The sequence below is a fragment of the Ammospiza nelsoni genome, chromosome 5, assembly GCF_027579445.1.
Source record: "Ammospiza nelsoni isolate bAmmNel1 chromosome 5, bAmmNel1.pri, whole genome shotgun sequence".
NCBI lineage: Eukaryota > Metazoa > Chordata > Aves > Passeriformes > Passerellidae > Ammospiza > Ammospiza nelsoni.
In genome coordinates, this window is record NC_080637.1 from 53,216,880 (window position 1) to 53,242,950 (window position 26,071).

Consider the following 26,071-nt stretch of genomic DNA (forward strand, 5'->3'; position numbering starts at 1 on the left):
TCACATGCACACCCTTCACCCTGCAAAAGGCAGCATTAGAAACATTCTTGTATTTAGGTAAAAATATGAGGCCTAAGCAGTTAAAAGGCAATGTGGTCTAAAGCCTCCCTAATCTATTTTCCTCCAATTCTTTCCACCTCTAAGAAGCTTGTGGAGTTAGTTGTCGATTAACATTCAGGAAGATTGTACTCTGTCTCCAGTTCATTGCTCTCTTGTTGGCTTATTGTTATTCAGAGCCCATTTATTGTAGATGAGCCATTCATTTTCCTCTAATTGGATGGGATTGGATTTCACTTTCATTGTTGGATACATTGAAAACCCTGGAGGGGCTACAGGGATCAGCCCAGGGCTGGGGAGATTCAACTTAGCACAAAGTTTAGGTTGCAGCTGAAAGAAGCTACTTTTATTTTTTAATTTTGGGGTTTTTTACATACAAATGCCTCAAGGCTAGATTTGCAAGATCTCCCCTGTGGCCCCAAACAGCTTATTGCATAACACACTTTTTGTATTTTTATATAGTTCCTCACCAAAACACTCGTGACATGGGGACTGTTAGGAAGATTTCTAAGCATCAGAGACCCAGCAAGGGCTTTGCACCAATGTCCCTCCTGTCAGGATCCAACTGGCTGACTCCTTCAAATGTTTGGATTAAATCCTTTCACAGTTCTGGGATCCTGCACTGTAACGTCCTCCCTTGACAATCTCCTCAGATTCCTTTGGGGCGATATAAGGGTCTGCAAAAGAAGGTATTTTCAGAACTGCATGCTGCAGCTCCTGCAGCTGCTGTGTTCCCATCTAAGGGCAAGCAAACTGAGGGTGGAAGAGCCTGCCCAGCATTGATTCACAGCCTGGCTTTGTGGCAGAGACACAAGTCTGGACCAAATCCCTGTCAGCCATCTCATATCTTGCTCTAAAGGGCTGGCAGCAGAGCTAAAAATACCCCTGGGCACCCACATGTGCATGAATGTGTTTATCTTTCTCAGGTTCCTGAGTATGGGAGCTCCCTTCCCAGCTGGAAACACGGGGTGACCACAGCAAGGGTGGCACAGTTACTCTGGGCTCCTTGACTGCAGCACCTCACACCTCATCAGGCAGCTCAGGGTTTGAAGCAGGGCAGAACAGCCCTCCTTGTTCACCTGGAAAAACATCTGCTGTGAGTAGGCCTCGGGATCTAACTACCACAGTTAGAGGCAGTATTAAAATCAAACTCAAGGGTTTGATTGTCAAACGGGTCTGTGATCTGCTGCAGGCTGCTCTGGAGTCAGTGTAGAAATAGGAAGCCCTGGAGCATGAGTAGTTCCTCCCAAGACAGGTCTCCCGAGTGGGCTGAGCTGCTTTCTAGAGCAAAGAAGCCAGGCGATGCCTGCCTTAGGTGTAGCCCTGAGCTCTAGCACATCCCCCAGATGTCCTCTCAGCATCTCTAAACTCATCTCTAAACATCCTCTGGCAAGGTAAAGCCAGTGACTGTCTTTGTGGGAGAGAAGGGAGATGAAAAGGAGCAGGGAGGAAGTAGAGAAAACCTTCTGTGGCGTGTTGGAAGGGTTAACATCCAGCCTCCTGCAGATGTTTGTCTTATGGGGACCTGGGGGCTGGCTGAGCTGGGGTATTTGCACGGGAAATTCTCCAGCAAACTGCAAGCATGTACTGGAGCCTTTCCTTTGGAGGCGACCTGTTTTGCACCTCTCTTTTCTTCTAGGGCACAGATTTTTATTAAATGTGGGGCTGATTATCTCTGACATCCTCACTGGGGATGTCAAATGCTGACAACAAAATGCTGACAGATGCATTTTAAATTGGCCATGTTTAAAACCACCAGAAGGTACACAGGGAAAGGATGGGAACACCCATGTGCCTCCACTCAGTGCTGGTGTTATTAGAAGGATGAAACAATTACCAAAGGAACTGTTGAAAAAGACCCTCTGCCCCTGCACACAAGAATAAGCAAAACCCATTTCCTACAAATCTGTGCCCAGGTCCTGATAGCACATAAAGTACCAGCTTGATCCCAAACCCTTTTCCCCATTTTATATAGGCAAAGGGCATGCTTGAACCCTTCCATCCCTTGTCCCTGGCTCCTTAATTAAATTTTAGGTGACTTGACACCTCTGAGAAGCCCACATGCATTGGAAGGAGACCAGCAGAGAGCAGCAGAGCCTGGAGGGAGGCAGAGGCACCCACATACCGTGTGGGTTGAAAATAAGAGAACTAACACCAGTCCCAAAGGTCAGGCTCTGGGATATACTGACAATACACTGACCACTAAAACTGACAGACCGAGAAATGAGGACAACATCCAAAGGTGCCCAAAATTATAAATAAATATTAAAAACAAGAGGTAAGGTTTCACCTGCTGCTTTCTGAGATTTTTTTATTTAGGACTGTGGGAGACACCATATGTGAAAGGCTTCAACACAAAAACCTGCATTAGAAGTCTCTGGTCAAAAGCACAGACATCTCCGGACCCTTCACAGCATATGGAACACCAATGGCAGCAGCAGGAAGACCTGCCCAGGTTCAAAAGTGAGTTGACCAACCAAAGAGCTTCAGATGACAGCAAAGTTTACCAGAGCTCACAGCCTGTCACTTCAATGCCCAATTATGCACATGAAATACTATTTTGAGCATTTTTCAGCTCCATTAAATGAATTGAAGTTTTACATATCTTCTTCCTACAGGGATATTTGGTGGTTGTCACCCTCTGGCTCTTGGTGGTTCTTTGGGTCTCCAGGCCCCTATTAAACAGTCTGCAAAATATAATTAAACAAAGCAAGTCTGCGAGCTCAACAGCCACTATCCCGGGCTTGCATTTCCCCTGGACAATTGTGCTGGTCTGCAAAGAAAAAGTTACAAAACCCATCTGCTCTGGCTTCCACACAGCCTCCTCTCAGCCTTCCCCTGAGTGTGCTGAGCACCACAATCGTAAATCATCTCCTTGGGTTTTCCAGGCCTCTATAGATCCGTGGATTATGGACAGGGAGCTGGTCACGGCCATGGTCTCTCTCTGTACGGAGGGATCAATCTCCCCATTGCCATAGGCACTTTCACACACTCCCTGTGCAGGGGCTTGTTGCCTTTGACCATCACACACAGCTCTGTGATATCTCCAGCCCCTTCAGGGTTGTTTCCCAATTGGTTGTTTCCCCATTCATAGGTACAGGTCTTACAGAACCATGTTGGACATTTTCCTTTGGAGAATGTTCTCCAACAGCAGCTCCAGCTCAGATACTGCTGAGTTACTTTACAGTTGTGCCACATGTGCCACACCAACTTGAGCGTTATTTCTCATAACATGACCTCTTAGTCCAGCAGAGCTCATGTGTTCCCACCTGCTGCAGGGGAACCTTTGCCTGTGGAATCACCCCAACCCACACCAGTGAACACACCTGTTGTACCCCACACTCAGAGTTCAGGTATTTCTCTCTTCCTTTTCTCCATTTTTCCCAGCTGTCAACTACAAAGAAGCAGTGAGACTCTCACAATGAGTCAGTGTCACAGACAAGGTTTGCTTCCCAAAGTCAGTCCCAGTTGTGGGTGGGGGAATCTCTTAACTCTTCTGTCCTTGGGCACAGCAACCTTTCAGTTTTTCCTGAAAAAAATGAAAAACTGTGGATATAGCACATCACCCATACCAAATTTCACTCTTCTCTGGAGAAAACCAAAGCCAAACTGGTCATCCCAGAAACACAGCATCACTGGGAGGTATTGATCTCTAATGGTACAAGAGTTTTACCATGTGAAATCTAGCAAGAATAGTAAAAATTATGGCCTTTTAAAACTCTTTCAAACAATTACAGAAGGAAACAAGAACTTTCTATGCCATTTTAATGTCCTGCTGCTTTAGTAAAAATTTGACCTGACTGCTCCATTTAATTTCATTATTTTTTTCAATTTCCTGATTTTGCCTTGTCTTCAGTTACTTATTTTTTCTTCCTCCCATTTTTACAGAATTTGCAGAGATTAAAGGGAATACATACACACATGAAAAAATTGAGGAACTGAGAAAACAGATAACTCTTTTTTCCCATTTTACTACCTTTTCCAGATGTTCTTGAATGGGAACAACACACCAGGAAAAAAAGGCCTTGAATGAAAAATAAATTTTAAAAAGTGGTGGGAGTAAAGGATGACAGAAGTGGGAAAGTGAAAGAGAAGAGTAGACAGTTCCTCAAAGCAGGATATCCCAGCCCAGACCGCATCTCCTCCCTGTGCAGAAGCAGAGGTTATTTGCAGGCTCACCAGCCCTCCTGGCCTCGCCTGCTGCCAAGGGTTTATTTTCCAGGAAGTCTTTTGCCAGAACAGGCAGTGGGAATGCCTGAACCCTGGTTCTCAGCAGGTGGATACAGCAGCTCTGGTGGCACTGGTGCAGCCAGGCCATGCTCTCAGGACACCTCTGGGAAACACAAGCCACACTTACAGAGACGTTTTGCCTTAGGCCGGGAAAAACTGTCCTCATCTTCCATAATTGTCCAAGAAATGACAATGAACAAATGGCTCCCCACCGCTTGTTACTTTGTTAGGAGTTTGCCTCCATGCAAACCAGCTGCCTCATGACCTGGGGAAAGAAAACCACCTGATTTTGCAGGTTTGCACCCAGTATTGCCATTTCCTAACTGCATTAATTCCAGCTGCCCATCCCTGCACCCCTTCCAGCCCTGCTGTTGCTCTCTCCTTGCCTCAGGAGCGGCCCCAAGCTGCGAGTCTCACTGGCCGACCACAAGGCACGGGGACAGCCCAGCCCGGCCCCCCAGGGAAGGGCATCCACCATCATCCCGCTGCCCTTGTGTCTCAGTCCTGCTGCTTTGGTGTGAATGATTCCAGCTCCCCTTTTCCCTCCCTGGCACAAAGCTGCCCGCTCCCCCAAAGGCGGCGGTGTGTAAAAGTTGTTGCATCTCCATTAAACTGTACGTGCTCCGCCCGCCGGCCACAGTGCACTTCAGATAATTCTTTGATGCAATATATTTTCCAGGATAGGCTTTTGTTTTCTTTCTTGGCCACTCACCCTCTTTCTGTGGTCAGTTTTGCTCATTTCTCTTGTAAGCTGTCTAGAGGCAGAGAAAAGGCTTTCAGTTTTAAGCAGTTTCCTTTTCAGTTGCCCTTTATTGAATTCCAATCTCCATTTTTTTTTTTTTAAAGCATAGGGACATCATTTATCTTGGACTTTAAGTTGCAGGGGCCTTCAAGGGGCTTCTTTTTTTCTTTCCCAGCTGCATTTGTTGACACACAGTCAATCTGTTTTTTGCCTTCGTTCCCCCTCTTCCCCCCAGCAGGCCATAAAGTATCGACAGCTGTGCCCTTTATTAGCATACCCATTTTAAGCACAACAAGGGGGAAGAGACTAAATATATTACAGCCATTACCTCTGTCAAAAAGTGACAATTTTAAAACATTTTAGCTTTTCACTGGGAAAGCCGGCAGCACAAAAGAAAGTGCTATAATTTTATTGTAAATGCTTTTTAAATATGGGTCACTTGGCCATAATCAATAGAAAGGATGGAAAAGTTCAAAGCTTGAGAACAGTTCAGGGAGATAGCAGATTTTTTTTTAAAAGGCTTCTCTTTAAAATATGCTAATTGAGACAAAAATACAACTGTGAGAAGCATGCAAAATAAGATCTTGTTCCTGGAGGTTTTGTTTCCTTTACAGCACTGTTCATGCTTTTCCCATCTACTTATAAGTGTGTTTTACAACTTGGATGGGAATTATTCCTCCCCAACAGGGTGTTGTGAACATTTGGGGACTGAGAAAACAGGAGGGAATCCAGACAGTCACTAGTCTCTTCCCAAAAAGGGAAAAAAACCCCACTAATAAACTACTGGTTTTTTAAAATGCCTTTGGAAGTGTGATGTGCCACAGCACTGGGATTTACCAGGCAAGCTCCCTTCTTGAGCATAAAATAATGATGAAGCCTTAGAATTCTGGAAGTTTAGGTTCAGGTTTGAATTCTTGTTGGTGGAAACTTATATTTTAAGTTTCTAGAATGAAGAATCAGGCTTTTTGATTAGACAAGGACTAACACCCACAGTCAGCATCTGTTACAAGCTCTAAAACGTAAAAGAAAGTTAATGGATGTTCCAAAGCCTGACGATCTTGGCTGCTTTTCTTTCAATTTGTAATGGGTTTATCAGGCAAAGAGGAAGGGACAATCTCAGCAGGGTTTATTTTGAATGACTGCACCTTCCTCTCCATTTGTTACATCTGTAGTGAACTTAGAAGTCTTTTCTGTTATCTTTCCCTCTCTAGTTACATTTTTTGCCAGAGGTTTCACTTTGATTTTCAAATTTCAGAACGTATGTAAAACTTGGCTTATACCAAGGCAAGTTGTTAAGCAGGCTCCCAAAAGCAAAGCTGCTTTAAAGAACCTGTTTAAGCAGGAAGCTCATGAAATCCTGCACACAGCCTTATACAGTACCTGCCAAGAGATGTGATACACCCTTTGTCTTGTGGTGGCCCCTGGGGGCCTGTATCCCACTGCACTGAGCAATCTCCAAATTTGCAGGAGAGCGCAAGCGAGCATCCTGCTATGGGAAGAGTGTGGTCCATGGCAAAGGGGAAACTGGAAAGAATTCTCACCACCCATCTTTTGGCAACCAATTTAGCAGTTAAATGTAACCAGCTGGTCTCCCCAGGCTCCCTCTGTAGTCAAGGGAGGGAAAGCAAAGCTCCTGCAGAGGGTCATTCAGTGCACCCAAATGAGCCTTACTCTGAATTGTCCTTTCTCTCATCCGTGACTGGAAAAGGAGTTAGAAGAGACTACCCGGGTAATTTAGCCAGCTAAGATGGGTGGTCTGAATAATTCCTTCCCCACCAACCTCTAAAAGCCTGCCTAGGTACCCCACAGAGATTGGCATGCTGACAGAGGGATCGATTCCCAGGCACGTCAGCAGCTCAGCGATCTGTGCTCTCGCCTGCTCTGGAGAAATGGGACACTCGAGGAACTTACCTGGACCCTGTCGCTCCCAGCCAGGACAGAGAGCTGAGCTGACCCTCGTGCTGTCAACGTGGTGCTGTAGGACTGCTTGTGGCAATGGTCAGATTTGGGGTTTTTTCCCTACCTGACAGACTGTCCTCAAGCCTGGCCAGAGACCACTGGCGTGGCAGCTGCTGCAGGTCAGCCTGGCCCTCAGAGCTGTCTCACAGCAGAATTGAAAGTGGCTCCAATGCTGCACAGAGAAGACAGGGCTGCTCCTACCTCCTTCCCAAGAAATTAGTTTGGTCCGTTCCTGCGGGCCCCCCTCCTCCTCACTCACACAGAGCCAGGAAGAGAGGCTCGCTCTCAGGGAGGGCAGCAAGGCACAGCAGCACGGGCACCTCCCAGTGAGGGAATGACTGCAACACCCTCAGCGCCGCTGAGGCCCTAACCGAGGGCAATAACCTCCGGCAGGCACGGCGTTCCACAGCAACAGGGAAAAGCAGAGGATTAACAGGACTCACCTGCTTTGCTGTGGTGAGAGGAGGAGCCCTGAAAAACACTCAGCTTTACTACAGTCACCACATTTTCCTTCACCTCATACCCACCTGGGCGTCCCGGCAGCCTCCTGCCCGCCCTGCTTCCCTCCGGCAGCGGGGAAAGGCGGGCTGGGCTCCCAGGCCCGGCTCACTCCAGGGCTGGCACCGCTTGGGAAGGACTTCCAGCCCTCCCTGCCAAGCTCTTCCTCCAGTGCTGAGGGAGCTGCTTTCCAGACACAGCTGGAGGATGCATGGAAAAGCCAAAAGAACATTGACTTGCCTCAAAATTCTCGGTCTAAATATTGCATCACCAGAATGACATGTATTTTGGAGAGAAACAACTTCAGGACGAGCAAAAGCTTTTGTGTGGAGAGCAAATGTTCCCAGACACTTTCCAAAAGGGCCAGATCCATGCAAGTAACTAAGATGTTAATGCAAGAAGAATTTTCATTTGTAGGATTAAATAGGTACATTTTTTTTCTGTGTAAAAGTGAGCCACATCTTTGCAGTACTTCTAAATCACTGCTTGTCCATGCTTGACCAGAAAAGGATCTGACCTTGGCAGCTGCTTAACTTGCTGCTCAAAGACCAGCAAAGTCTGCCTCTCAACTGTTTGAACAGTGGAAGAGTCCTTTTACAGCCAGCCTTATTAAAGCACAGGATTTTATTAGCTGTTTTGTGGTAATAAGTTGAAGTACAATGTTGTGGAATGCTCCTTCAGGAGATTTGGGATCTTGTGTACTTTGGGGTTTACTTTCCTCGTTCTGACTAGGGCACCTAGCAACCCACTAATGCTACAGCTTCATTGTAAGGTTCTCTTCCTTAAAGCCACCTTTGACAACTGATTTTTCACCCAGGTTGGGGAAATTTACAATTTAAAGAACTATAAGAAAAATATGTTATTGCCCTATTGTTCTATTTGTTTGGTTGTTTTTTAAATTTTTTTTTTTGGTTGGGTTTTTTAAAACCTTTCCAGATTTTCAGGTACTTGGAAAAACTCAAGATATAGAGTAAAAAAATCACACGCACCTAGAGCAATGTTGGACACTCAAAACATCAACGCTAATGTGGTTTTCCTTTTTGACAAATTTATTTAAAGTTCTGTGGTAATTGTATCACAGCATTTTTAACAGATTGTAAACAACCCTTTTTCCTGAAAACCACTTCTGGGGCACATGAAATTTCAATTAGCATTTGGGAATACCTGCCAGGAAGTTTTCACAAACATCTTAACAAATATGTCTGTATTATTTTACAAAAGAACAAAGTATTTTGACAAATTTCAGCAATTTCCCATCATCTTTTGTTTCATAACTCTAATGGGAAACAAAGAGAAGCAAAGCTTCCAAATCATTGATGAACTTTAATGAGAACTGTGTTGCTTTGGACTATTAATGCCAAAGTAAAGACTGAAACACAAGATTTTGGGTTTGGGACTGACTGTGGAAGACTTTTTGGGAGTGAAAGGTACATGTCCTCAAAACCCACTGGGTAACACCTTTATGGTCACCACTAGAAATCCTACTGACATTTTACTCAGAAGGGAGTAAAATGAGACATTTCACTTAGAGATCCTTCCTGACACTGCCCAGTTTGCCAGTTTAAGCAAGACTCAGCTGCCTAAGCCTCCAGTTTTGGAGGTTCAACTTTGAAAATAAATTCAGGAGCAATATTTCACAGTACATAAAAAATTCCAGATAGTTCCTTTTTTTAACCTCACTTTTCTCCAGACTCCCATCCAAGAGAAATTCTACCATGTTACTCTGAAAACACCAGCAAGCACAAAAGGAAGCAGAGGCACTGGTGATTTGAAGGACCTTGGTCCCAAGATATTCCCAGATCTCCAGCCAGTGCAGAAGGTTGGACCTACGTTACATTGCAAAGATAAGCCAAAAAGTCTGCAGCAGCCTTTTCACAAACTATCCCCTTGGAACAAGAGCTACTCTTGCACTAGTGCAAGTTGCTCATTTATCTACATTTACCTGCACTACAGGCAGCCCAGCTATGACAGCCACTCTCGAGCTGGAGGATTCAGGCCTATGCTTGGTCTTCACTTTTTTCTTTTTAATCGAAGCAGCATCCATGTCTGTAGAACCTTCTACAAGCATCTGTTTTCCAAGATAAACTAAACAGAACTATTTCTTGCAAATGTTGCTGCCCTGTGGCAAATGACAGGAGGCAGAGCACAAGAGCCTCATGCTATCCTGCTTGTAACAAGGCCTCTGGAGCCATCATTGTTTCATTATTTTCTTTAGCCAGCTAATTGTAGGAGCACATTCTACAGCTTGTAACGCAGCAATTAAGATTTTGCTCTTTTTCATGCTCTGTACTTAGTGCTCAACAGCAAGAAGCCCATGACTAAAACAACTCCCTCCCCAGCTGACACAAGACAGTTCCTTATTAACAGGGCCAGGGAAGTTCCCTGGGGGAGGGATCACAAATTCTTTGCACCTGTAGGGCACACAATACTTATCTGTGCTGGGCTCAGAGCAGTCAGTGCATGATGCTAAACCCAGAATTACATTTTTGAGACACGGCTTAGATGCAGCCAAGCACATTTCTTGCTCTTGGATAATTAGACCCTTCCACTTTTGGAGTCATAAAGAAGAGGTATGACATAACATACTACATACGTACCAAGAAAAACATTGCTGTGGCTGGGCAGAGGCCTTTGGAAACACAAACTGAACCACTGAGAGGACAGCAGTGCTTTATTTTTTTCTTTTCAGTTCTTTTGGAAGACTAAGATTATCTGTAGAAGCTCCTCACATAAGCAACCATAGCACAGTTTCATACCAAATTCCCCTTCACAGGGTCTTTGAACACCAACTTCCTTAGTTCAGAAAACCAGTGTCAAGTCATAAGAAACAAAAACTGGAGAACCAACACCAACCTCTGAAACATTCCCAGTGAATGGCATGTTTAAGCTGCACAAAATAAGGAATTCAAAACCAGGGCATGGATTATTCTTCATGTAATTCATGCTGGGAGAAACACAGAAAAAACCAAGCAGGCAAAGAGGCAACAACAGCAGTGCAGCACGCCTAAAACTTTAATCTTTGTTTTTAAAGAGTACAGAATTGAAAGTGAAGTTTTCTTCTCCTTTCCACCCTCCCATTCTCTATTCCATTGCTTCCCAAGTTCTCTCTAAGAGGAAATATTTCTTTGTTGATTAGTTTGACTTCCCTTCAAGAGAGGCATAGAAGTTAATCTCCAAAAGTAGGCCCCAAAGCAGTGAAACACTGGCACATGCACTCCAGTCCCCTCCTATTCATGGCATCATTTAAGTGCAATTCCTGAACACCATTTTCAATAGGGATGTTTTTACTTAACCAAAGAGGGGAGGAGGAGGTATATACGTATGGTCTTAACCAGGGAGGGAAGGAAGACATACAAAATCCATCGTCTTGTTTCCCAATTTAAAGGCAGTTTTAGAAGCAGTCTGTCACTGACACATTGTTAAAATCTTAAGCAGCAGCTTAACTGGAAAAGTTTGTAGCAGTAAGAAACCCCAGGGCACTTCAAAAACGGGAGCTTTGAAATCGCTGCTCAATGCCAGCTAAAGCAGCCTCACAAGGTCAATCAGACTTTAAGTGTAAACACCCTCTGCTCCTAATGCCATTAAGTAAACACACTTCATTAATACAATTATATAAAGAGGAAGACTGGCAAGACAATACAAAAAGTTACCAAGAATGGGAAAACCTACAGAGTTCAGAAAACAAGATTCTGGAAAATGAAAGTGGACTTTATTTTACACTGTAGGCTTTAACTTTTTATCCTTTTGAAATACATTTCATTTTAAATTAATAAAGATCATAAACTAATAAATTGATATGTTCTCTAAACAGACATAATAAAAATTCAGACATTACAGCACAGGACCCATCATTTAAATATGCCAATAATAGAACAGTTAAAGTGATGCTGGCTAATGTGAGGATAAAAGATGTGGCTCTAAGGAGAAGTGTGGATTAGAGGAGAATTGAGAGTACAGCAGGTGATGCCTTAGTCTGAATCTGAGCTCTCTTGCTTGCTGGTATGGTACTGGCTGACTGCTTCCTCCAAAGGAGCCATTGTCCCATCCGGCCGCACTCCCATTGGCTTTATGAGCTCATCTCTGTGAGGGATTGAAAGAAAGAATCCATATTAGCATGTGCACACATATCAATTCCCATGTGTATAATACAGTCACATACAGTATCTGCTTTGGTACATAATGAGCCTCTAAAAGGAAGTTATTCCTGCTAAAGCTGTCTGTTTTGAAGAAAAAGGCACAAAAAACCTCCCCAAATAGGTGGGAGGGGAAGAGCAGGACAGATAAAGACTTCATTCATGTAGGCCAAACCTACTTAGCCAATTAAAGACACCATGAAAAGTCAGTGCCTAATAGGCTCAAGACAAGGAGCAGGTTCACTGTTTTGGATACACAAACTAGCTTTTCTTCTGAGAGTTCTCTAACAGACAGTTCTTCCTAAAATTCCACCTGCCATTCTGGCTAACATATACCCAAGCAATTAAAGCAATGATTTGATACATATTCATCTTGTTGAAGGAAATAAATCAGTTAAGAGAATAGATTCTGCCTACACCACTACTAGGGGTGTGTTAAGGACTTGCTGATTCATTTAAAAATAACTGACTGATTCTAAAACTATTGCTTTTGTTTATGGCAGTTTAATTACAGGATTTACAGCCATTTTAATCTCTTCAAAGCTCCAAAGGCTGCTCAGCGGTTAATCCAATTATATCTACTCCAAAAGCTACAGCCTCATCTAAGAGATGATTAATTATTGATTAAGCTAATCAAAAAGTATTAGCAAAGATTTATTTTATCCTTACTTTTTATCACCTCGTTTATATGTGGATTATAGCAAAAGCTGTAAGGGCAAAGATAACATTTTGATTTTATGCTGAAAAAAAAAGGGAAAATACCTCTAAATATTCAGGAATCACCTTAAATAAAGGAGCAGAGGTCTGATGTTAATTTACCCCTTGTTTGAAAGGCAGCCCAGTAACACTATGTTATTTAAAAAATTGTTATTTAAAAAATTGTTATTTATTTATGTTTATGTTGTTTAAAAAAATTTTAACATACATCTACCATCCTCCCAAGCCATGGACAATAAAACTGCATCACTTGGTGGGGAAGCAAAGCCATCTCAGCAGCTCTCTGCCTGGTCTGCACTACTACCTTGGCTGAAAAAAGGGACAACAACTCCTTGAACACAGTTGGCAATCAATCCAACCTCGATGCACCCACAGGAACAGCAAGAAAGGCAACATCTGTGTTACATGGCATGCATATGCCAGACACTGTACAGTCAAGATGCAGTTAAATCACATCTCAAAAAGATGTGATTAAACAGCAAGATAAATTCAGCTGTTTGTGCAGATGTGACAATCAGATCCTACAGTGATAAACTCATAAATCCCACATGAGAAACAATTGCTGTGGCTTGGCTGACCAAGTCTGGTGGGAAGCCTGAGTCCAGGGAAGGAGGTTTGCAAGACCAGATCAAAAGAGTACTGGGCAGGCTCTCCCTCAGTGTGTGTGCAAGAGCAGGATTCATCTTTAAACAGACTGGAGAGAGTTTGTCATTACTTCAAGATTGCCAGTGAGTCCCCTCCCTTCTGGCAATGCAATCCATAGTGTGCAGATTCTGCCCAAGTGACAGCAGTCAGAGAGTCTTCTTAAAGATGTATGGAAAAGACACCTCTGAGCTCTTGAAATCAGATTCAAATGGGCTCAAAACATGAAGACTGCAAATCTGGTGTCCAAAGAGGACCAGAACCCTGCCTGCTCTAGGGGTACCCCAAAGGCAAAACAGAGGAATGCTTTGGAGTTGTGTATAATAGCAAAGACTTTTTTCCCCCTGAGAAAGAATCCTATAAATCTAAGGTCTTTTTGGTTTTCAAACTTGAAACATCATACAAAACAAGTAACATCTAAAATGCAAAACTGTAGCCATGAAGAACAGAATCAACATTGCTTGCCCTTTAATAAAGCTGAAAGGATCCTAGATTTTTGTGTTAAAAATCCCAAAGCGTATTTTTAAGTTCCAACATTTAATACTGCAGCCAGAAGTCAAGAAATCACCTAATTTTCTAGTCATTTACCATTTATTTTTGGTAATAAATGAATTATAATGGCTAATAAAGGATAACAATTTGTTCATGAAAAAGGGAGGAGAAACACAAGAAAACAAGGTCCCATGGTCCCTTTATGTGGGGACCTCCCACTCCTCCCAACAATTCTTAGGACTCCAAATATTGTCAAGAAGTCCTATCTCATTATTTGTCAATTATAAAAGCAAAGCTCTTTCTCTGGGGCTTCCCTTTTCCAGCCTCACTTTCACATCCCACTTTAGCTTTAGGCTTTAACCATGGGAGCCAGGCTGAGCTCACACTGCATGGAGTAACAAGGATGCTCATCAAGTACCTTTCTGTTCCTGCCTGAGCTTCCTGCTTTGCAGGATGGGAGAGGGCTAGTAGGGGTTTGCTGTCCTCTGCATTAGGAGGCTGAATTCCACACATCCTTCCTCAGCCAAGTGCTACCCAGTAAAACTGAACTGTGTGAAGACTGAAATATGCCAAGCCACCAAAGGAAAAAGGAGGAGAGACAAAGATCAGCCTATTTTGTTTCTAACCACAATCTAGACCTCAACTGTGCTTTGACACCCTGGGCTACCTGAGGATGTGCTCACTGTCCACAGGGAGAGAAAGACAAGGTGGGAAAGGAAGTGCCAGGAACTGACAGGTAGAGCCTCAGAAAACAGGTCACTGTCCAGAAACTGGATGTTTATAGCACATCCATAGGGCAGAATATTGCTGGCCTCAGCCCAGTAGATGGCAGTGGGAATTCTTCCATATCTATGAAGTTCCATACAAGCACACAATGTGTGTATTTATACATGTTTGAACATCCTTAGGTGACCTTCCACATACTCAAATGCATCTTGTAACATTCATTTTTTCTAATGCAAATAAAGCATTCTATTCAAGTGTACTTAGGAACACACCATAATTAAACAGTTGGTAAAATGCATTCTCTTCTTCCACTTGCAGATCTCCTAGAGTCCCTTCAAAAATATCCATATACATTCAGCCTTCCTGCTTGCCATTTAGCTTGATAACAACTAAAAAATCATTGCCTTGTTTTGAAGGGTGACTCCTGCCCGCTGTCTGTGCTGCAGGGCTGCACTGCCACACAGCATTAATGATGGTGGCTGTAATCAGCCATCATGTAAACACCAGCCTGCCCCTTTGATAAAACAGTGTCTTGGGGACCTATTCACCTCCTTATAATTGAGTGCCACATAATAGTTCCGATCCTTTCAGGGAACATTATTTGGCTCTATGATTAAAAAAGGGAAGAAAAAAAACAAACTCCATGTAGCATTGCCTTCTTCATTGATCCTATGATTAATTTTGTGTTTTTAATGAGTACGGTACCTTATTTAGACAGGTTCTCTTACTTGTTTTGTTGACTTCTGTTCAGCGTACAACAAAACCCAAGCTGTGATAATTGGAGACCATTTTATCAGCAAAAGGATTCTTGCTATTAATACAAGGTTGGCTTGGGAAAAGCATCCTGACATTCTAAATTAGTCAATTAATATACAATTCTACCTACCATTTATAATAGAAAAAAATGTTAGCATTTTTTCCAGACATTTTAATTAACATGGAGTATCTCCAATAATCTATTATATGGCAGAATATCACATGACACTGACTTAAGGTGGCTAACTAGATGTTCTGTAAAAAAAAATGGAAGGCTGAATTAAATCCTTGCAGATCTGTGGAGTTTTTCAAAGCTGAAAGATGTGCATCATGTGCAGAGGACACCGATTTACAGTCAAACAGTTCCCAAAGAATCAACAAGACACTACTGCAGACAAAACCCACAGAGTTACATCAGGGCCAAGTTCAGATATCCAGATTTAGCCTAAGTAGTATATACATCTCCCAAGAAATGCAGTAATTAAGATTTCTCATGTTCATTTACACTTATAATTTGTATATATTTGATTATTTTAAAAAAGTAATCTCACTCAGCCAAATTTGATCAAAATACTAATTTCTATAAAAGCCTTTGCAGAATCTGACCCTATGTTAAAATACTGGCACAGGGGAAATGGGTTCATAACGATACTCAGCTTATCCTACAAGTATTTTGAGAAATCAAAACTGGGTGATTAATTTTAATTTAGCCTTGTTGATGATAAATTACCTCATAAACAGGCCCAAACACCAATAACCTAAAAGAGTAGAAAAGCTTGGGAAGTATGACCTGAAATGACCAAAAAGCATCAATCAGTTTTACATGATCTCAAAAAGTTTCTATTTTTCAGTGCCAATGCTGAAGATAAAAACAAACCTGAAAAGCATACTACAGAACTAGGAAAAAGATGTCCCTTTGTACTTATAGCTTCAATAAACCATTTAGAAACCAAAGAAAGGGTACAGTGCAAACATTCAGCAGCTGTTAATGAAGGATATAATTTCCCAGTGAAGTAGTACTGCTTGGAAAATTTGTTTTGTGAGTTCTCATATTCAGCCAGTCAAAGTAAAATCTGAAGCACCCCAGTGACAAACTGGCCTAATTATTATAATCAGTCAGGGAAGGAAGTTGACAAGTTTGTCAGTCCTTCAACATTTTTTCATACTTTTCTTCAATAAAAGTGTGGCAGTTCTTTAAAGCTTAGCTTCCACTGCTGGGACAACACCAGTAAACTAAGTAAACCTGTTTTGCTGTACATCACACAAGCTTACTCTAAGCTCCTGTTCAGGTTATATATAAACTTGCTTAAGAGGAGAAGAAGTTGTTCATTCCTTTTCCAACTTCCTCCCCTTTATAAGCAAAGCACTGCACCAAACTGAACCCATTCATGGCACATTTCCTCTCCTATGATGACAAGAGAGAAAAGCAGAAGCAGGAAACCTGCCACGAGCTCTCTGCCTCAAAGGAAGACTCAAACCCCAGAATCAGCCAAAAACTGAATCTGTAGGGTGCAAACCAAGGGTAAGAAGTGCATTCCATGTAGATTTAAGTCAGCAAACTCCCAGAACTCCTCAAGCTGGAGGCAGCACAAGTTTCCTGTTCCAAAACCATGGTGGAGGGACTCCCACTACTATCAGCATGGTACTAACGCCTTCTTGTATGCAAGACTGGCAACTTCCCATGTCGTTTAACATCTGCAGGGCCCACAATTGCACTCAATTACATTCATGAAAAACATCCCACAACCTCCCCATTCCAAGTCTTACTTTCTTTTCCCCTCCTGCCAGCAATTCCTCCTCCCCTATTTTTAGTAAAACAAAAAGTGTGGGAAGAACAGTGAAATGATTTTATTCATGTCATCACAGCACCTAAAGGGATCACATCAACAACACTGGCCCACAGTAACCACAATATAAAACAAACAAACAAACAAAAACACTACCACAGAGTGCCAGCCCTGAAGAAGTGTAAGTACTATAAAAGAAATTGCAGGTGAATGTAGGGGGCATAGAAGGCTCAAGGTGACAGCAATGCTGCTGGCCAAGAGGACAAGTGGTGACACAGGGCAGCAGCTGCTCAGTCCATTGTCAGCCTGTGGCAGGCACTGCAGCAGGTGCCTCCAACCCTCCAGACTGAAAGGGCTCTTGTGCCACAGTAACCATTGGGAGTTTTTGTCTAACTGCTGCAGTGACAGCAACTGCCTTCAGTCTCAGCTTGTCTGCAGCCTCAATCTTACTTTCAAAGAATGCTTTAGACCATTTAGTCATTTTATTGTGGTACCCTTGATGCTCAGCATCTTAATTCTCTAGCTTAACACGGCAATGATTCAATTAAGATTACATGTGCATTGCATTTACTTCTCTTTCCTAAGAAGACTATGACATGGTACGGTTGCCTCCCCTGCAAATAATGTGAAAAAAATATCCAATTACTTCATTGATAGTCTCAGATCCATTGCTCTAAGTTCCTTCCCTGCTTTCAATCTGCCTGTAATTCAGTTTTTGACAACTAATGTAAAATCCAGATTCTCCTGTATCTTTTGCTATATTCCTAATCCTTAAAAGAGATGTAAAAAATTGTTTTGCTGAATTTCTCTCAATAGATCTTGTTAATTGACTATCTATAGACTCTTACAAAATATGCACATTTCTAGCTGATGAGTTTTTTCCACATTTGAAGAATGGATGCCCTTAAATATTTACCTCCTACAGCTCAGTGCAATGGCAAATTAATATCACATAAATGTTTCTCAAGAATGTAACTTTACTTATGAATTAAAAAAATACAGGCAATCACTCCAGTATGGCTTGAAGTATGGGGAAAAAACGCCCAACAAATTCTATGCGTATTGAGCCAAAGAGAAAAAAAGCTAGAAATAAGAGCACAGGTCTATGTTCTTTTGTACACAGAAAGTTATGAACTGAAGATCAACCCTCTATATCAATACTGTAACACCATTATGTCACACTAAGTACCCATTTCTTTCATGGCATTACCTTTGTCACATAAAACAAATTACAAAGGCTGATTTGTAATCCAGTCCACACTTAACCTAATCAATCCACAGTAAGTCTTAACTGAAATTCCCCTTTTAATTGCTCCATTATACAATTTATTGTTTCTGAAAACAATTATTTTCACACTGTATTTGCCCTTCATGTAAGCAGCAGGCATAAGTAGTTACAATGAGATGCTGCTCATTAACTTGGGGAAAATACCCATGCTTGCCTTGGGCCTAGATTGTGTCCCATACTTTAAAAGAAGACATTCTCTTCATTACCATCAGCCTACCTATTCAGGTCCCCTGACCACCAGGGTCTTCCCAATTCTGTCCAATCCTCTCCAAAAGAGGTTTCCTCTGAAGTCCTGCAACATATCACTCTTTTCTTTCAAGTGCTAAACATTTTTTCTGCATTTAAAGTGGTCCTAATCCTGCAAAGAAGTCGATTCTAGCATTATTTTGAAGCACTCGACCTTAGTAAAGAGCCAGGATACAAGTTGCCTCTCAAAAGCACAATACAATACCTGGAAAGTTTATCAAACATATTGACAAGCTTCATAGCTTCATATTCTTTTTGTTCTTCTGTCATTTCATCCATGGGATTGGGCATTGGCTCTTCTAAGTGACCAGTGATAAGGTTAATGCTGGAGGTGAAAAAAACAACACAGTTTACATTTCTGCAGGAATAGGTATGTTTTCTATCTTCTTAACAGCAGGAAACAGGAAGAACTCACAGAAACCAAGACTAAAACTGTCTGAACTGCACACAAAAGGTTTTGTTATAAATAGACAAGGTTAATATTTATACCCTATTTTCTCATGAATCGTGACTGAATCTTTGTGTGGATTCACTGTATTAATGTCTTGTCAGTGCTCAAAAATTCATAGGCTGGTAGTCCTTGTTGCTGGAACACAGAGGAACAGTTTGAAACCAGGGGAATGATGATGATAACAACAACAATGTCATTAGTTCTAATGACATAAAATAGGGAAGTGGATGACAGATACATGTCTGAAATTAATTCTGTACAGGCTTGATTTTAAAAATATAGACAGGTTCCAGTTAATTTTGCATTAAATTAGTTAAGTGTTGCCCTTCCATGATGATGATTTTTTGCTCAAACCAGATTAAGTTATTTCACTTTGAGCATTTACAAAGCCAGCTTTATTTTCACTGTTAATACACATGAACAGTGATACGGAAATGGTAACAAAAGCAGAGAAGTAGTTCTAAAGAAAACTTTCAGGGCACATTATCCTTTCAAACATTTTAATCACAGATATTTAACAGCAAAACAGAAAATCAGATGCATAAATCAACTGACAGTTATCTTGAATGCTTCGTGTAAGCGTTAGCTTTTAACTAAATGGATGTTATAGTTTTACTTATATGCATATAAGTGAATGTCAGGCTTTTGAAAGAAGAGTATAGAGGAAACAGCAAGAAAAAAAATCCTGAAGTGCAGAAATAAAAAGAAACCTCCTAGTTTAGAGTTAATTTCTTAGCATAGAAGCAACGTAACTCCTAAATCCCATACATTTAATCCTGTCCTTTGTTCATGTACCTTGACAGGAATCTTTCAATAAACCACAAGCACCCACCACGCACCTAATCATGTCTGTGTAATTCAAGGAAAACAGAGTAAAACAGAAGAATAATGTTAACACTTCAGATGTCCACTATCAACAATTTCTGAATATCTTTAAAACGGCATACAATCCTAGACGTAACAAGACAAACTAAAACCTCTAGCACCCAATCAATTACAACTAATAAAAATCAACTGAGCTTCTACATGGTTAGTGAATTTGTCAATCAAATATATTGCATTCCTGCTGCATGACTTCTATACAAGTTATTTTGCTTCTCCTATATTTACATATGTGGTCTACTTGGTTTTTCAGGAAATTTTAGTACCGGGCAATCTGAAATTCAGTCAAAACCAAAAGTGAACTTACTGCTTTTCTCCTTTTTAACAAAGTTCTGACTAAAACCTTTAGCCATATCTGACACCATTACTTTCTCCATTACAGAGATATACCCCACAAACTGTAGTTAGCAGCTTGGCAAACTTCATGTGAGTTCCTCAAAAATCTGGTACAAAACCCATCCTTGCTAAGTTTGCTACTAAATTTTTTCCCTATGACTTCCTTAAAATTCTCTTTTCACACTTGAAATTTAAGTAGTCATTCAGATGTTAAATCATTCTCGTAGTAACTTTTTTTTTCCCCTGCAACCATATCTGACTACATGATGGTCACTATTAGAGGCTGGTTTCTCATTAATTAGACCTTGAAATCAGCAGAAGACAGGAGTTAATATAAGCAAGTTAAGTTAATATCATTCCAAAACTGGCCTCTCTGAAAAAGGTTAAAAACCCCCAAAATCCTGTCAAAAGAATCTAAAATGCAACAGGATATGTGATATTGAAAACAATACCATACTTTGGCTTTGCAGATTTGTATTCTTCTGTGTCTGTATCCTCATCATCTGAGTACCAATGATCTCCTCTTCCTCCTGCTAGCAGGCCCCTGGCTGCCAGCAATCCTGCTGCGTTACCATAGCCTGTGTATTTCAACAAGCTATCGACTGCAAAGAGGATACAGAAAATTATTCACCTGTACTCAGCTACAAAACAAACCTCACAGAATGCTACAAGAACTGGGAGTTACAGCAAGAGGTAAATATACCAATTACAGCAAGACCTTATACAAAAGAGAGAAGAAAAAGTAATTTTTACCTCTCTCTTTACAAAGAACAAAAAGAAATTCTGCTGCAATTTGCTTTACTCCAAGGTCAACATGTGTCATAAGGCGGACGAGTTTGTTCCTCACTGTTGTGCCAACTTCAGGACGGTTTGAGACATCTCTTAATGGGGGCAGTACCTGGCAGCACACAAGAAAGGGAAGAACAGCATAAAATGCATGGAAATATCATGCAAAACAATATTTGCAAAAACAAATGTAGTCAACGGAACAAAAAAAATTACTCTGTCCTTCAAAAAGAAAAAAGGCAATACATTCAGACAACTATGCCCACATGCATTAATAGTGACTCTTGCTTCTTATTATATTTAAGTTTTCTGGTCTGTCATTTTGGGCAGAAAAATACTGTCTCAAATGCAGACTTTAAAAATACAATTACTAGGAGTTTATGAGCACAAACGGGTGTCCCAGGAGAGTTGTCAACAGGCAGCCATAACCTCATGTTCTCTGTTTCTTCTGTTTTCCTCATGTATCTTGTAAAAGAATTAGAAATACTTTAGCAGTTTAAGGAAGCTTACACTCTTTAAAAATGCTCTGTAGTTTATACAGAACAATGACGTGCTTAATGAAAAAGCACGAAAATAAGTACATTGCAAGTTATACTACTAGATTTCAAAAATGGGCTCTACATAGAAAGGAAACACATACTTCAATCACAAAACACTTTTAAAAGCTCAAGCAAATATTTTGGAGAAATCACAATTTAACATTTCCTCAAATATACTATTTTCTCATTAGAAATCATTAATAATGTTAACTTCAACCCTCAAGAAAGGCAGGTAGTGCATGAATGATACAAACTATCTTGTGCCTCCTTGTGTGGATGCCTTCAGACCAATATCTATGTACATTTTTTCACATTCAAAGGATATAAGATCTGCAAACAAATCCGGGCCATAATATGAAATATTTCATGATCTGAAGACTCGAATAAGAATTATAGATTTTCAATATTTTATTAAGGAATAAAAAAAGTGTGTCACTATAATAAGAAATTGCAAGTTCTTTGTTTTCTAGGTGTCTAATGTAAAGTGTCATGTCCTGTGCAAAATTACAGCACAATTACTACTGAAATTGGACTCACTGGGAACTGATCCTTACATTAATTCTACAGTACTGATTGCTTTGGATAAAACAGATCCTTCTTTTTCACACCAAGTATTCAAACAATTAGCAAAAACATTTTACTTTGTCCCTGCTTACTCCCCCCAATGGGGATAGTACCATGACTGCCATTTCCCAGTGTGTTGTAAGAACGAATTAATGTTTTTAGAGTACTCTAATACTAATATGGTGATGAGTGCCATAGGACAGTCCATGAGGAAATCAATCATCCTGTCTTCAGATCACAATTTGAATAGCACACAATAAATAAAGCCCAAGGCCAGAACTTAACAATGAGGGTAATTCAAAATATCAAACATCCAGTCATGCAGTTAGCAACATCCATCCATTCTCTGCACTATATGAGGCAGTGGTCCTGTGGCAGGAGTCAGCATGCAATCATATCCGGACATTGAGATGCTCAGATGTTGTAAAAACATGCAGACAACTTCATTTTCTAGCTTCTGTACACTTGGCTCTGCAACTTTTTTTTATTTTAGAAGTTAACAGATCAGCAAAGTATCATAAAAACTAACTGTTGTGAAGAAAAACAAGTAACAAGAACAAGTTTCTTAAATTCCTCAAAAACACTTTTCTGGTATAGATGAAAGAGGCAGAAAAGATATGCTCTTCTTCATTTTAAATTCCATTTATGAATTCAGGCACAGCTTTGATCTGGGAGCAGCATCTGGGATGCAACTCAAAAGCCACTGCAGCTTAGGAAGAGAGCAGAAACCAGAGGAGCAATTTCTTTCTTGTGCTCATCTTTTAGCTTCTTTCCACTTGACCTCAGGAAAAGCGGCAAAACAAACAGAAAACACCATACTCAACCACCAAGCTACACAGATCCTTCAGGTCTTTAACCATGGCACAGAAATCATCTTCCCTGTTAAAAGCCACAGTCCATACTGTAATAAAGAGCCCTTATAAGAGACAAAGAGATGAAGTGTGCCTCTGTCCAGGGGCACGTTTAGTCTGACAGGACAGCTGATACACACTGGTACACAAGTCTTAATCCAAACAACTCCCTCCTGCTGAAGTAAAACTAAACCTCAAGCAGAACCCATCAAAACACCTGTATTTTCAGTTGCCACCACACAGCTCTGCAAAGTCTAATTAACTGCACTGAAATGCTTCTTATTTGCTGAATGTAAGGGAACAGACCTTACTGAATTTTTTACCCATCTCATAGGATCCACGGTGACTCACCTGATGTTATTATTTAACAGCTCTACAAAATGTATCATGGAACTCAGGCCATACTATCTGTTGATGTACATGACTGAAAAATTATTTCTACAGCACTGTCCTGCACTGATGTACAAACCTCAAAGTTCATCACCAGCTTCAAATGCAAATTTTGACAAATTTTACTCACCTGAGCTTTGATAAACTTCCTGATATTCCTGTGAGTTCGGCAGCATTCAGTTAATAAACTAAGAACTGGAGTCAGACCTTCTCTGTAGCTGCTTCCCTAAAATAAGGCCAAACACAAAAAATTTTAAGAGCAAACTTTCCTTTTCAAATTCTGTGAGCACTTCAATAAAGTTTTATATGAGAACCAAAATATGAACTTTACATAAAGAACCAAATGTTCACCCTCAGACACACAGCAAAGAGCTTCAGATAGCCACAGGAATTTGGAGGTGTTTCACAGCTTAGTTGGACATCCATATTTGTGCTAAGTACTGGCTGAAAGGTTTATACAGAACTTGATATATGTGCACATTTTGCTTTAGTGAAAGAGGTTCCTTTTGTGAAAAATCTCTGCAGTCCATACCTTGTCTATTCTCTTCTCCATGAAATCCAGTAAAATCTGAATAGCTCCCATATTCATACCATTGTATTTTATATCTGTTTCCTCTTGGGACGATGGATTAATAAGAACATCCAAGCAAGAAACAGGAACATTGCTTAAGAGGTTGATTGCATTGCTGAAACAGATTTTAAAAATTCATTATTCATTTGGAAGAAACAATTAAAAACAGAGTACAACTCACCATAAACTGCTTGTACAACTGCAATCAAAAAGAGGCCCTACAATTCAAACAATGCTTTATTTTCTCCTCCCTGGGTTTTAAAGAAGGTGGCCTGCATTATCGCCTGGGTTCTGGCTCTTGGAACAAACAAGGAAAAAGAAAGACAAAAAGTTCCAAAAGCAGCAGTGCAGGATTACTTCCAGCCCCCACAGTGTCTCATCCCATGGATAAGGCACAGCTTCCAGCAGCAAGCTACAGCAGCTGATCTTGCAGGACAGCAGGGGGAACTCTCACATTGATCTGCAGTAGTCAGAGTTTTTTTCCTCCTTGAAACTTCAAACATTTTACCATACATCCATATTACCAACATTAGTATGGCAAAATAAAATATGGACAACATTTCCTCCTGCTGTAACAGGGGGGCAAAGCGGCCTTTTCTTAGGTCCCCTGAAATATTTTCATTTTTATTTAGCTTGCAGTATTTATGAAACACAGAAGGCTTTTAACACATTAAAAAAGACTCAGGTTTATGTATCAAGCATTACCCTTCAGTAACTGGCAGTGTTCTCAACCTAGGACACAAAGACAAGCATTTCCAAAGAGCCATTAAATTATTTCAATTAGGTCACAGGGTCCCTCCCTCCTCTTCAATGGAGTAAGGTGGGACTTACTTTGCAAGGATCTCTTGCAGGGTACACATGCCTTGAGTTTGCTATCTACCCTGCTCTCACTGTATAGACTTGGGCTTGTACTGTTCCTGAACACTGGGAGAAATTACGCAGATGCTGCAAAAATTAGAATTCCGTCGTTATTTACTTGCTGATGTCCAACTAAACTTAAAAATGGATGTATTTAGAAATAGCACAAAACTATTCAAGTTTACCCATGCAGACCTCAAAGCTATCAATGAACCAATGAGCACTCATGTTTCAAGGACTGGTGAAGTGCTCCAAGAATGGAGAAATCTTTTCAAACAACTTCATTTAAGACTTTTAATAATATCTACTTAGAAGCTGCCCTCTGTTTCTAAGTTATTAATACAATCCTAACAAAGAATTAGCGAAAGAGAAAGCAAACCATGGCCATCTGACTATAACAGGATTTCTAACAAAATTGCTAGTTCTGGTTTGATCAGACTGGGTGGCTGTTCCACACTGCGCCATCTCCTTTTTGCTCTTTTAGTAATTGAAATTCAGACCACTATTACTTTTGGGAACACCTGTTCTCTTTGTTTTGTTTCTAAATCCTGCTCAAGATATGCCTTTTATATCACAGAAGTTATTCCTCTCCAATAATTCAGGAATAGTCAGAAATAAAACAGAAGAAATTCAACAAATATTTGATGGCTTCGGGCCTTTCATCAAAAGTTCTCTTTTTACCAGTTTTTTATTAAACAACCAAGTTCCCAAACACCTACAAAATTAATTTTCTGGATCACTGTGCCTGAGCTATTCTTTTCAATAAATGAAGCCCAGCTTTCTGATCTTTGTCCCTCCACTGACAGTTTTATTTGTGGCAGAGGAGTGTATGAAATTCTCCAGCTACCAGGAAGTCAGTGACTGTGCACAGATATGCACAATAGTGTTTGCATTCCTACTCCAGGGGGTAGAAATACTGCGTATATTACTCTCCCCTTTTTGGCTTCCTACAGATCATTAATCACTGGGACATGACATCCACCCACTCATGCTCCCAGCCCCCTCCTGATATGTAAATTCAGAAGCAAAGGCCTATTTAGAGCCAGTGAATGCCTTGATTAAAACCTTGTTAGTGGGCAAAAATGACACTCACTCTAACATGTGGTACTTTAAGTTGTTCATATTCAAACATTAAGCAATGCCGCAACAGAACCACAAGGACAATGCTGGGTACTAAAGCAGTTAAGATATTTTATGGCTAACTTCTGCTTTTTTATTAGAAATAGTCACACTGACAATCAGTACATCGTGGCTCAGGGCATGTGTCCAACACTCACTGTTCACCTAAAATAAATCCTCAACTTACACATTCAAAGCACAGCCATTCAAACTATGTGCTATAACAGGCTGCCAAAACGTTTCACTGAAGCATTTTAGGTTCTGCAGATTTACAAACTTGGGGAAGTGTAAGTAATCAGCAACCTTAAGAAATATTTTTTTATCTCCCCAATGCTTCACACAGTTTATACAGCATTCACAACTGTTTGTATTTCATTTTATTTTTAACAGTTTTCATAATTGCCTTAGTGATAGGCTCCATGAGGAAAGCAGAGCTGCAAGTTGCGCTCTG

General features: G+C 40.8%; 1 protein-coding gene and 1 long non-coding RNA gene across 3 annotated transcripts in view; both read right to left on the reverse strand.

The window, feature by feature from the left end:
• Positions 1 to 2,360: 2,360 nt before the first annotated feature.
• LOC132073932 (uncharacterized) lies at positions 2,361 to 4,555 on the reverse strand. The gene is made up of 3 exons (XR_009418545.1): positions 4,415 to 4,555; positions 3,384 to 3,586; positions 2,361 to 2,744 (listed from the first exon to the last, which is right to left on the reverse strand). It is a non-coding gene; the product is annotated as an uncharacterized LOC132073932 (long non-coding RNA).
• A 3,959-nt stretch (positions 4,556 to 8,514) lies between these two features.
• The window catches only part of RIC8B (RIC8 guanine nucleotide exchange factor B), a 33,835-nt gene continuing 16,278 nt past the window's right edge, over positions 8,515 to 26,071 (reverse strand). For both annotated transcript variants that reach the window (XM_059473133.1, XM_059473134.1), the window contains 6 exons: positions 23,605 to 23,758; positions 23,203 to 23,298; positions 20,696 to 20,840; positions 20,400 to 20,544; positions 18,479 to 18,598; positions 8,515 to 11,566 (listed from right to left, as the gene is read on the reverse strand). In XM_059473133.1, coding sequence (XP_059329116.1) covers positions 11,455 to 11,566; positions 18,479 to 18,598; positions 20,400 to 20,544; positions 20,696 to 20,840; positions 23,203 to 23,298; positions 23,605 to 23,758 — 772 coding nt within the window. In that variant the 3' untranslated portion in view covers positions 8,515 to 11,454. The remainder of the gene's footprint in view (positions 11,567 to 18,478; positions 18,599 to 20,399; positions 20,545 to 20,695; positions 20,841 to 23,202; positions 23,299 to 23,604; positions 23,759 to 26,071) is intronic.